At 35.9% G+C, this 13,347-nt stretch overlaps 1 protein-coding gene across 4 annotated transcripts in view; it reads left to right on the top strand.

The window, feature by feature from the left end:
• Window positions 1-13,347, top strand: part of WWP1 (WW domain containing E3 ubiquitin protein ligase 1) — a 61,777-nt gene that overhangs the window by 45,993 nt on the left and 2,437 nt on the right. For all 4 annotated transcript variants that reach the window (XM_072327534.1, XM_072327531.1, XM_072327532.1 and 1 more), the window contains 13 exons: window positions 402-456; window positions 569-653; window positions 764-892; window positions 1,931-2,003; window positions 2,096-2,167; window positions 2,736-2,824; window positions 5,468-5,627; window positions 8,148-8,281; window positions 8,382-8,522; window positions 9,827-9,947; window positions 11,114-11,218; window positions 12,440-12,536; window positions 12,852-12,924. In XM_072327534.1, the coding sequence (XP_072183635.1) occupies window positions 402-456; window positions 569-653; window positions 764-892; window positions 1,931-2,003; window positions 2,096-2,167; window positions 2,736-2,824; window positions 5,468-5,627; window positions 8,148-8,281; window positions 8,382-8,522; window positions 9,827-9,947; window positions 11,114-11,218; window positions 12,440-12,536; window positions 12,852-12,924 (1,334 nt within the window). The remainder of the gene's footprint in view (window positions 1-401; window positions 457-568; window positions 654-763; window positions 893-1,930; window positions 2,004-2,095; window positions 2,168-2,735; window positions 2,825-5,467; window positions 5,628-8,147; window positions 8,282-8,381; window positions 8,523-9,826; window positions 9,948-11,113; window positions 11,219-12,439; window positions 12,537-12,851; window positions 12,925-13,347) is intronic.

Below are 13,347 nucleotides of genomic sequence, written 5' to 3'. Positions count from 1 at the left end.
GAGCGTGGATCCTGTGGTCTGGGGTCATTTCTGCCCTTTATATTCTATTCATGCCATATTTTGTATCCTCAGGAGCTACTAGAGGACTTCTGCAAGTATACAGTGCATTAGAAATTTAGCATGCTTCTTCAAAGTATTTTAATCTTGTCTTAAATTGTTTTCCCCATTTAACCTTGCTGTATGTTGGTATTATATAAAAGACATCTGAATGTTTTAATGGAATTGTTTTAATAAAGAAAGAGAAAGACTGAAAATAGCTATATACCCAGAGAGAGACTTAAAATGGCATGATGTCCAGAAGGTGTGATCTTCAAGTGTTTAAGTGTTAAACTTAATCATATTGTGGGAAAGAAAAATGACTAGTGTTTGACCTAACTGGATGTACTCTTGTTTATATGCAGGCTTCGATGTTGTCAGCAGAGAACGATCCACTTGGGCCTTTGCCACCGGGGTGGGGTAAGTCAATTAACTGTTGACTTCAGGAGATGACAGTTAGAGAAATTTGGAATGCAATTATTGTATAGTTTGTGTGTGTTTGTTTGTTTGTTTGTTTTCTCTTTCTCCCTAGAAAGGAGAGTGGATTCAAATGATAGGGTGTATTTTGTAAATCATAACACAAAGACAACACAGTGGGAGGACCCTCGAACCCAAGGGTAGGTGTGTATATTGACTGTATAAATGAAAAGATCTTGCTTAATTATTGCTTTAAAAGTCGTGACATAGGCAGGAGGCAAACATTACTGCCTGCATTTTTTTTCTGCAGTTTACAAAATGAGGACCCTCTTCCAGAGGGCTGGGAAATCAGATACACTAGAGAAGGTGTAAGATACTTTGTTGATCATAATACAAGAACTACCACCTTCAATGATCCTCGTACCGGGAAGTCTTCTGTGTAAGTGAGGAAACGTAAAAGTATTTTCACTTGTTATACTGTAATGATGCAATTCTTCTCATATCAGGAAACAGTCTATGCTTCTATCTAGAACTGAGCAATAAATTTTGAACATGTTGTTTTCTTGTAAACCTAATTTAAACTTTTAATTGTCAGTTTCTTTGTGCCACACTTCACCATATTACTGTAAGGTTCAGTAGTTTTTATGCACTGTTCAAATACGAAGATTTTAATTACACTATAAATTGGGAAAGGAAGTGATGTAAACCTGTACATCGTAAGTTCAACTAATATAAATAATAGACAATTGTAATGGAAACAACAAATGACTGTAAGATGCACTGCTTGTAGTTACACACACTCTAATAATATTAATGGCTAAGCAAACAAGTTCTCAATACTTGTCAAAATTTTACTTGCAAATATTCTATTTCTAAATAGGGTAATCAGAAGTGTTGGCCCAGCTGATGGTATCTGTCTTAATGCCTTTTGTGTACAGTAGTATTTTTGTAGCTTACCTTTGATGTGTCAGTGGCAGTTCCTTCAAAGAACCTGTGGGTTGGTCTAGTATAAATTTCTTCTTGGATCCACAAACCTCTGAAGCCTTAATAACCTATGTTAACCCTTGGTGATTATGATGTGATTAAGTTCATACTGCAGCCTTTCTCGGTGAAGACAATATAGTAGATGTCTTTCCTTTATCTGGCTTTTAATTTTTACAAAATTGATAGATATTTGAAATCCTCAGAATCTCTACCCTTGAGTAGTATCTTTAACTTGAGTAGTATCTTTAACAGCAACAGCAAAAAGGTACGTGTGGCAAGGGTGAGGAAAGGAAGACTGGCCAACCAAATGTTTTGTTTATTTGGGAAATAATACAAAAAGGAGTTGTGACATATATTAAGAATTTCCATTTCTGATCGTATCTTATGATTGCAATCTTTTGTGCATCTTTGAAATCTGCAAACTCTTGTTTAGTGTTGAAAGTTCTGTTTGATGTCTGTGTGGTTAATGTGTCTCAAATATATTCCCTTACAGAAATAAAGGGCCACAGATTGCCTATGAGCGTAGCTTTAGGTGGAAACTTGCTCATTTCCGTTACTTGTGTCAGGTACTGATTAAGTAATTACTTAGTTTTTGAGACTTTTTGAATTTTCATATACGTATTTTCTGCCTTGTAACATTATTACTTTATGATTACAGTCCAATGCACTGCCAAGCCATGTGAAAATCAATGTATCCAGACAGACTTTGTTTGAGGACTCTTTCCAGCAAGTAAGACCACAACATTTGTTACGTTTCTAAGCTGAAGTTTTTCAGCTTCAGTCTGTAGCCAGTGCATGTTCCTTCTTTTTTGTAGTGATCAAAATGCTTGCTGCCCTTGTTTCATCAAAGCCTCTTTGAGTAGGCTTATAAACTAGAAGTGTGTTATCAATGAAAGTGTATTTCACTTCAGATCAGAGGAAATTCTGTTTTTAGGTTAGTTTTCTAAACATCTATAGTATGTGAGATGAAATGCCTTTTACCCAGTTTTCCTTTAAGGTTGGGAGATAATGTGTACCTTTGGAAGAGTACAAGAAAAGGGCAACCATGTAGTGATAATTACCAGATAAGCTCTGCTCCTTGCTCATGGTCTGCTGCTCAAGGATTTTGAATCTGAGTTGGTACTTTTGTGTTCAGTTCCTTGACTGCGTGTTCCACGAGTTGCTGTAATTGCTTTTCAAATCTCTGTAAACATTTGTCCTATATGGTCTATCTGTACCAATTAAATCTAAATTTGAGTGGGCAATTGCATTGAAAATACATCATTTATAATTTAGTATGAATTTTGTTTGTTTGATAGATTATGGCATTAAAACCCTATGATTTGAGGAGAAGATTATATGTTATATTCAGAGGAGAAGAAGGATTGGATTATGGTGGATTGGCAAGGTAAAATAAAATTTATTTGGAAGTGTTATTTTTTCCTTTTTTTTTTAATGGCATTCTAATCTTGATTTCTTATTCTATTCAGAGGGTAACTGCTTGCTTCTACAGTCTTGTCTTGGTTAGTTCTTTAGCTCCCCTTAATGTATTAAGGAGGTAGAACTGGCACCTTTGGCAATTGTTATGGGTACAAATTATATTAGTAAAACTATGAGCTCACTTCAGTTCATTAACAAAGACTAATGCTTATATTGGATTTTAATTTTCTTTTGTGCCAGTAGATTTCTCTAGACAGAGTTATTTCAGAAAGTTTCTACCATAAAGTCCAGCTTTGTTGAAAATAGGGATTGTGGAGTACATAATTTTGCTTATTTGGGAAAAAATCAAAGAGACAAATACCATATTAGGGTCTGATATAAGCAGAATGGCTGTGAGCTAGGAGAGAGCGGTGCAGGCGTGAAGTAATGGTGGAGGACTTTGCAGGCTGTGCAGGAATGCCCAAAAGCTGGAGCACGAGTTTTTCTAGAATCTGAAGTGGATTCAAAGGAATTTTAACAAGAAAATCATAGGTAAAGTGCATTTCCTTTGTTATCCATGTAGTGGATAACCGCTGACTACTGTAGCCAATTACTTGACTGTAGTGTTGCTATTAGGATGAAAATGTCAGTTACCACTGCAGGTCCACAGAAGCCGATGTAGTGGTAGGTGATAGAGACGGTCTTTGCTGTGTTGTTTTGTTTTGTTTTGTTTTGTTTTCCTTTTTAAAATGAGTTCTGTTTCAGTTTTGTTCTGTTTCTAGTTAACTTACTGTGTTAAAATGTTCAGTATTTGTAAGGAAACCTTACAGTGTTTGTGAACACTGTGAATTTTGGATGCGTGTGCTTATGTTTCTGAATTACACCATTATAAAAAAATGTTGGAGGACTGCAGGGAGAAATCCACTTTGTAACTATTTATTTATTTATTTATTTTAAATATAAGTTTTGTTTTGTTTTGTGTTCCTATGATGTTGACCCTGGGCTTAAGCTGAGATACAGGAGAGTTTAAGTAACCTGTTCCTGAGAAACAGAAATACTCCAAAGAAGAATAATTGAACTGAAGGGTATCGGTCATGAAGTATGGCAGAATAAATTAAAAAAAGAAGGATGCAAGTAGTAAAATTCCATAGATTTTGTAATAAATCTTACCACATCTTACATGGGATGTGAAGCTAAGAAACAGCAAGGGCCTCCATGTAACTCAGACAAGAATTCTTAAATAAGTGCTCACATACTGACTTGCTCATGCAATACTGTGTTAACACAAGTATTGAAAACCACTGCACCTGATTAATCATCCTGTCTCTTAGCAGGCTAAACTCTGCGCGTATCCCCTCCAGATTTTTACCTTGTTTGGCAGGACCAATCTGAATTCTGGATCCTGTGGCTAGTTCTAGCTGCTAACATGAAAAAGATGCTGCTTCTACAAATGTCTTGCTGATGACTAATGTCTTTGTTTCTTTTCTTCTTATCTGGCTGTGATATAATTTAAAAGCTTATTAAATTTGATACTGCTATACAGAGTTAGTATTGTCTCATTACAAAACTTGCATAGAATGGCATACAACATTCTCGTGCTTATTAAAAGAAGCACAGAATCTAATTAGGGCTGTAGTGTCCTGGCTGCCTTTCTCTGTTTATTCTTTCTAAGTAGCCTCTCAGTTAGAAGCATAATTTATCGAGTTGTGATCTGTGACTTAGATTTCATTGAACTCTTTGGAGGAACACATCTGCAAACCTCTCATATTTATTCCCCGATTTCAGGTAAATACAGGGATAGAAAAGACACCTTAGAAATGTGACAGCTGAAAGACGGTCAGAATAGAATTCTGTTCTTGCAATTATTACAGGATAGATCTTTCTCCTTTTGCAGCTTTTTCATAGCCCTTTTCAGTTTCAAGTGTTTAGGGTCTGGTATTAAAATCCTTGATTATATATGTCTGCATTTGAGGTCACTGGTTATATAAAAATGCTAAAAGTGACAAATATTTTAAACATAGCTATCTTGATACAGAAATACCAGATTCTATTATAATTTCAGGTCAGCTGAGTTGCAGTCTTTGAAACCAGGGAATAAAATGTATTAAGCCTCAACAAAAAGTATTTTCACATCGTTGTGTCCTGTTGGCTTAAATAATGCACAGTAATTTGTTAAATTGCTGTAACTCAGTGTTTGTTTTGCTGACAGACTGGGAGTGGAAATAAGATGGTGTTTGATTTTACCTGGATTGTTCAGAACTTTTTAAATCGAGATTTGAGTCAATATGCTGTAAAACAAGCATGGTGAGGGTGGATTCTGTGTAACTAATGGGCGGCTAAAACTTATGCTGTGAAAGTGTGTTCAGGGTGAGAACAGTCATTTCTAAATGTTGGAAATGAAGACTTTGTAGCATTCTGTTTTTTATGGATTGATTGTTTTTATATCTAAAACGTGTGTAAAGCTTTATTTTTATATGGTTGTAATACAACTCTGTTTATATTATTTTTCCAAGTTTGCATATATTTTGACCATTTCATCAGATGCTTAAAGGGAATGATGATAAAGATGTGTATATGTGTATTTGATGTTTTTTATGTGTATACGTGTTCCTTTTTTTTTTTTTTTCCATAGAGAATGGTTTTTCTTGCTTTCCCATGAAGTACTGAACCCTATGTACTGCCTGTTTGAATATGCTGGCAAGAGCAACTATTGCCTACAGATAAATCCAGCATCAACAATCAATCCTGACCATCTTTCGTATTTCTGTTTCATTGGGCGTTTTATTGCCATGGTAAGTTAGAGTTTTAAAGTTTTATTGTTTCTTGTATTTATACAACTGTTTCTGAATTGCATTGTTTTTACAGCTTTAATTTGAGCAAGCCCACGCAAAACATTTCTTCAGCATTATGTTTCTTAAATGCTGAATTTTGCTGGGATGGTGATGGAAATAAATAGGAAATTCAAAACAATGTTTTAATTTTGTGAATTCAATGTGTGTTCTTCATGTAAGCAGTTGCTTCATTGTCTGAATACTTACACTCTGAAAAATGTGACTAATTTTATGTAAAAAGGTTCCTCAGTTAGACTTGGTAAATACTGTTGTGTTAGAATAAATGAGTTAAAAACATTTTGCAGAGTACATTCTATCCAAATATGTGTTTAAATTAAGGTTCAGAGGTTGCATACATGGAAAAGCAGGAGCTTGCAGGGGAGTTTATAGCATCCTGAATCACTGCCATCATGTTTCTCTTAAAGCTGTAAGCTAAGCAGAGATGTTACATCAATTCTCCTAGTATCACTGAGCCAAGTATCTCTAATGGAGTCTTGCTAGAGCATATCTTTTTCCTTCCATCTAGAGATAGAGGGAGCCACAGTGCCATTTAGCAGGAAGATGTGGTGAAGCAAATTATTTGCTAGAATTAAATACTATTTTTGTAGTGATTTTTGTTCATAGGCATCATATAAATGCCTGTTAATTGAGAAATCTACCTCATTTTTAGAAGAGAATGAGAATTTAATTCAAGTATTTAAAGTCATTAATAATCAAACTTTTCTTTCTTGAAATAGCTTGTTATTTTCATTTAATTCTGTAAAAAAAGAGACTTTTATAATAGTGCCTAATGTAGATAGTTTCAAGGTTTGAATGGCACTAACTGCTCTACTTCTAATGGCTTAAAATAGCTCAAGCAATAACCTAAATGTGAATCATTTTAAGTGTTCTAGATAAGTGCAGTTATAGCTTCTGTTGTCTCAGAATTCTAGAAGACTTGCTGCTTTCAGATCATAAATACTTCACTTGACTTTAAGTACTGAAATAGCCACAGATGTTTTTGACTGCAGCGGAGTTAAGTGTAAATATATGTCTTGTATTACTCTGTGTTACTCTCTTACTTGTGTTACTCTTAACAAAATGAAATTGTTAAATGGTAGGTGACACCTGCATGCCACAATTGTTATGTTTGCTGTGAGATTACCGTAGCTATTGAATGAGATGATTTAAGAGTGTACTTGTACAAAAACAAAACAAGCAACAGGAAATCATATGGCTGGATAATGCACTCGGTGTTTATTTTGTCCATTTCTACCAGTTCACTCTCCCATGAGAATTATAGATTAGCTTAAAAGTAAACAAACAAAATAAGGCCTCATGCCTTTTTCATGCCTTCATGCATGCTAGAGTAATCCTCAGAGGGGAAATGAGAATGTAGTGCAGTCAAATGAAATGTTGTCTTTTTCTGGAGAAAATGGGCTGTTACACTGGTGCTTTTTCTTACTATTTCAAGTTTTAAGGAGTGTCAAGCAGTAGGCCATACTGCAGCCTATTTTTAGAATGATTTAGAATATACTTGCAGCCCACAAGGCTGATGGTATCCTGGGTTCCATCAAAAGAGGGGTGGCCAGCAGGTGAAGGGGGGTGATTGTCCCCGTTTATTCTGCCCTCACGAGGCCCTATCTGGAGTACTGCATCCAAATGTGGGGCCTTCAGCGTAGGAAAGATGTGGAGCTTTTGGAGAGGATCCAGAGGAGGGCCATGAAGATGGTCTGGAGTCTGGAGCATGTCTCCTATGAAGATAGGCTGAAGGAACTGGGTTTGTTCAGCCTGGAAAGGAGGAGGCTGCGAGGAGACCTCATTGCGGCCGGCCTTCTAATATTTAAAGGGAGTTTAGAAATATGAGGGAAATCAACTTTTTACATGTGTAGATAGTTATGGGACAAGAGGGAATGGTTTTAAACTGAAGGAAAAGAGATTTGTATTTGATATCAGGGATAAGTTTTTTACTGAGATAGTGGTGAGGTGCTGGAACAGGTTGTCCAGAGAGGTTGTGGAAGCCTTGTCCCTGGAGGTGTTAAACAGGCCAGGTTACATGGGGCCCTGGGCAGTCTGATTTAATACTTGATCTAGTGGTTGTTAACCCATGCATGTTGTAGAAGAGTTGGAACTTGATGATCCTTGGAGTCCCTTACAACCCAAGCCATTCTGTGATTCTCAGATTCTGTGATTTTTAAGAGAGATTTCAGTGAAGAATGTATTGTGGATTAGAGTGAGAAAAAACTAGAAGAACACAGCTACTACTGTGAAAATACCAGCTTTCAGAAGCACTGAGTCTGTATAGAGGTTAATAGTGCATTGATGTTTGCATAATATTGTGATTCAGCACTGCTAACTGGGTCACATTGTGTGTGTATGTAGTGAGGCATTATTTTAGTATGATTTTTGATAGGAAGGAGGAGAAGAGAAAGGAATACAAGTCCAGAAATTCAGCAATTCAATAAAAACTAAACAGACTTTATTTTTTTCCTGTTTCAACAGGCATTGTTTCATGGGAAATTTATTGACACTGGTTTTTCTTTGCCTTTCTACAAACGAATGCTGAGCAAAAAACTTACTATTAAGGATCTAGAATCTATCGATACTGAGTTTTACAACTCACTAATTTGGATAAGGTTTGTAGATTCCTTTTTTGGAATTTTTATGAATTTCTCTGTTTTAGTATTTATTGTAACCCATTGTGTTTTTCTTTTCTCTTTCTTTTCATTCATTCAGAGATAATAACATTGAAGAGTGTAACTTGGAAATGTACTTCTGTGTAGATATGGAGCTCTTGGGAAAAGTAACCTCACATGAGCTGAAATCAGGAGGTTCCAATATCTTGGTAACTGAGGAGAACAAAGAAGAATATATTGGGTAGGAAGGCTTAGATTTCAAAGAAAGTGTTTCATGTTTTAACTGTTGCTTTATTGTTATTATTATTATTGAAATGCTGTCTTGGTACATGTGGCATCTTGATGGTTTTTGCTCTTTTTCTCTTTCCTCCCATTTCTCCCATGCCACAAAACGTTCTGCTTTCCCCCCCCCCCCCCCCAAAAAAAAATAGACATCTTAGCAAGATGAGGACCTATATTGCTGCTACTGTTAATATACATGTAATGAGAGACCAGGTGAAACAGAATGAGCAAATCTATTTTAATTAACTTCTCATAATGGAAAGAAATGTGTTTGACAGAAGATTTCAAAACTGTCAATGTGGTAACTTGAAATTGAGAAAGGTGTATAATGTGGCACAATGTAGTGTGGCTTAAACTTTTGTCTTTCTTTTGTTGTACTGCTCTTTCCTGCTTTTTTCCTATGGCTGTCTTTTGTTTTGAACCCTTTTCTGATCACCTTGAGTGATCTCTGAAGTGCACATACAGAGATCTTTTCCTGTCATAATGCATATGTTTCGTGCTGCACATAAAGTTCCCACCTTACATTAGTAGCCTTTAGGTTTGCAGCAAAATGGTTTCTATAGTACCTACCTATATTTACTGTCACTTTCTTATACTCAGAAATGGCTTGACTATTTTAGTTGAAACTTAAAAAAAAACCCACGTTACCTCTTCCTTCGCCTAAATCTTAGCATTAAGTCAGATGTTTGGAACAGAAAATGACTACCTCTTGCTGAAGCTGGAAGTATTGGGAACCATAGTTATAGCTATTATAAGCTGCAGCATCGCTGCAGTATATTTTAAAATTAGTAGAAATTGTTCTTTTTGTCCATTGATATGCTAGGATTACATGCTTTAAAGCTAAAGCAAATTTTGCCATAATAGAATCACCAAGGTTGGAAAAGACCTAAAAGATCATCCAGTCCAACCATTCACCTGTTACCAATAGCTCCCACTAAAATGATAATAAAGTACATAAATAATAAAGTCATAGTGTCCAAGTACCATCATTTTCATGGAATAATTGCTGAATTTAGATGAATGATTTAACATAATAAATCTTTTTTGTTGAATGGGAACCTAAATAACATCCTGCTGTTGTTACTGTCTTTTGGAGAGTTGTATTAGTATCGTTATGTTCTTTATAGGCTGCAGGTTTGTACAGCGTAAGAAAGTAAAATAGGAGGGAATGTTGCCTCACTGGGCTACATACATGATTATGTACATTTGAATTATGCTGAGTGCTAATTGATGTTTAATTCTTATTTCTTTTTCCCATCCCAGGCTCATGGCTGAGTGGCGATTTTCTCGGGGAGTTAGAGAACAAACCAAAGCTTTTCTTGATGGTTTTAATGAAGTTGTTCCACTACAGTGGCTACACTACTTTGATGAAAAAGAGCTGGAGGTGAGGTTTTCTGTTCAGCGTTTTTGCCATTTACCACTACTTTTGGTAAAGTGAATAAATGGATAGCCAGCTTGAATTTCTCACTTGTGGCCTACTACATTTTATACCACGAGGGACATGGAGAATGTAATGAGAGGCAAGGGTAAATCACAAGACAGTATCCATATTGAATCTGTGCTTTGCATTGCCCAGTGGATGTGAATTTTAGATTCTTTTTTCCATTTTTGACTGTGTTTTGCAAACTTCTATGAAAGGATCAAAATATGAGGGAGATATTTTACAGTTTATTATACAGTTTATTATAATAATATAATATTATATTATACAGTTTATTGTAGAAAACTGTTCCCTCTAGAGGACCTCCTTCTAACAGGTGGCAGAGGGGTTGATTCTGGTGTGTGGTGACTGCTTGGTTTGCTGTTCATATTCTGTGGTAGATTCTAGGATCATTACTCTTCAGGACATAAAACTGTAGGAACCTACAAGGTTTGATACTAGATTTTGTCAACCATTAGTGCACAACCTAAGGGCTAATAGCAAGTTTCTAGTTGCACAGTTTTCTTAAAAGTCCGTCTAATCTATGCATGCTGTTAGGGTTCTGATTTGAAACACGGATGAAAGGTTTTGAAGTATCAGGCTTACTTGCCAAGGTTGCCTGTTTATAATGAGCAGTGTTTTGAAAGTGTTTTTTTTTAGGAGGCTTTGCCTTTAGGATTTTCATCTTTCATTGCTTCTAACAGTGAATATTTTACGAACTTAAACTCTGCAGTGTGTTTTAGCTTGTAGTAGCAGCGGTAGTATTAACAATGTAATTGTCATCATCTTGGAGGCAAGATTTTAATGCGAAAGGTATTGTCCTGGTTAATGTTGAACTTCCTTTTGTGGGAAAGGTTGTATCTTTTATTATTGAATTAGTAAGTGGAAGAAACCTCAGTTTCTGGTATGTAGGCTTTCAGACCACATAAAAACACAAACAATGTTGGAGTTCTGCAAACTTAGGATAAAGAAAAATCTAACAATAGCATAAAATAGAAAAAATAATTGCCAGTCCTTTGTTTGGAACAAGAATCTATGTTATTGTTAGCATGTCTCATACAAGATACTAAAGCAACTCTTAATTTGTGTATGTAGCTGTGTACATTGTCAACTATCACTGTCTTTTCTAGGTTATGCTCTGTGGTATGCAAGAAGTTGATTTAGCAGACTGGCAAAGGAACACTGTTTATCGTCATTATACGAGGAATAGCAAGCAGATCATGTGGTTCTGGCAGGTATATTGATCAGTGAAACTTCTAACTTTGGGATTTTACTCTGTTTTCTAACATGAATGACATGTAAAGGGGAGGGATGCCAATTGAATGAAGGCTCTCACTTGTTCCTTTCTTTTTATTTTCTGAGAAACAAAGTTCTTGGGGACCGTAGTGTAGGGTGGGAAATGGCAGTGAGATACCTGCATCATATTTGAATGGCTGAATCACAAATACTGATTTTTAGATCTTGTCCTTTTAATTGATTGTATTACGGTAGAGCTTTTTTTGTTGTTGGCACTGATGTACCTTCTAAATGTCTGTAATGTGTGTAGTACATCAGAAATGCCACATATTATTTATGATGATCGTTATATTAACTGTGCCAGTCTTGTGCTGACCAATTACAAGTCACATTTTAATTGAGTTAAGAATTATTTATTACAAACAACAAGCGAAACAACAGACTCTTGGGAGCTATGTATTTCCCTAGAGGGGACTCCCAGCTGGGCATTTGCTGTCTTGTGATAAATTGCTATTCTAGATATGCTGTTGATAAAGTTACTCTAAAAGTGATTCAGATCAATTGTTTTTATCTTATCCGTGTGTTCAGTGCAGTGCGAGATTTAATGATGTTTCTCAGGAGAAAAAAATAAAACCATTAAGGTCATTACTGAAAGATTCATGATCAGAAGTTCAAGCAGCTTGAATACCATAACAGCATTTATTGAATGAACAAAATATTTGTTTTGTTATCGAGGCTTTTGAGTTAAAATTGCAGCTGTATCAATTTCCTCTCTCTCTCCTTTTCACCTTCCCAGTAGTTCTGTTTACAAAGTGTAATAGCTGTTAAGGATGGTGTTTTCTCTCACTGGGACTGTCATAAGCAGGGAATACTTGAGCCTTGAGATGCTCCAAGCCTGGGGCTAGGCTATTGCCATGTTTAATTATAGCACTGGTGTGTTCTGTGTTTTAGTGCATTAGAATGAAACAAAGACTCTTCATATTTGCTGATAGCTGTTGACCAGCTTTCATGTTGTAACAGTCAATAGTGCATACAATGTGAAATCACTGTCTTTTTTTACCCCCCACCCTCAATTTTACTGAAATGGAGAAAGATGAGCTTTTCTCAAGGTATCTTTTGAAACAGAACGATGTGTTTTCAACAGTCTTGTAGGTTTTTTGTTTTCTCCAGCTTTGTCCATTATTGTTTTTTTACTAAGTAATTTGAATCTCTGTACCTAGTTTGTAAAAGAGACAGACAACGAGGTTCGCATGCGACTTCTGCAGTTTGTCACTGGCACTTGTCGATTACCTCTGGGTGGATTTGCTGAACTTATGGGTAAGTGAAGAATGACCCAAACTTTTAGACTGTAACTGTTCCATTTGCAAATGAACCAGGCTGTAAGTGGATGTCAGGCACTTCTTGTACATCAGCTTGGTTCTAGCAGGTCTTTTTAGATCAGCAATCACGTGGAATAACTTTATAAATGATTAGAAAATTAGCTTATTTCTATTAGCAGAATATTCGTGTAACAATCTTGTGTAGCAAATAGCATCCAATGATTTCTGAGTGCTTTATCTGAATTGTTTTTTGTCCAATAGATGTTGTGTGTGTTATTTCACAAATTCCAGTTATTTTACTCTTATTTTCTAGGAAGTAATGGGCCTCAGAAATTCTGCATTGAAAAAGTTGGTAAGGAAACTTGGTTACCAAGAAGTCACACTTGGTAAGTTGTTACTTGTAAACTTTCTCTACCTTTAGTGGTTCCTCTATTCTGGTCTTGCATTTACCAAATCAAAAGAAATGCGATTGGAATCATTATCTCTGTCTTCAGTTCTGATTGCTCTGACATGCCAATACTGAGAACTCTTCTGGTTCCCTTAATCTTAAATTTTGCTGCTGCAACCTTGTGACATTAATATTCATTACGCTTTTAAAACTGGTACCAGGAAGATAACTTGGAGAAGACTCAGAATGAAACAGAATTGTGGCAGAGGCTTTTTGGGGCCAAGCTTAAGGAAAAGTTAAAACTTATTTCCAGGCACGTGTAGAAGGGATAAGGCTTTGGCCATTTCATGTTCCTGCTGGAATTTGGAGATGGATCAAATGAGACATTTCCTCTTACGAGTATTACAGTTTCCCACATCTC

This window comes from Excalfactoria chinensis, chromosome 2 (genome assembly GCF_039878825.1).
Source record: "Excalfactoria chinensis isolate bCotChi1 chromosome 2, bCotChi1.hap2, whole genome shotgun sequence".
NCBI classification, from domain to species: domain Eukaryota; kingdom Metazoa; phylum Chordata; class Aves; order Galliformes; family Phasianidae; genus Excalfactoria; species Excalfactoria chinensis.
The sequence above is the reverse complement of the archived record's forward strand: the minus strand, read 5'-3'. Positions and strand labels throughout refer to the sequence as shown.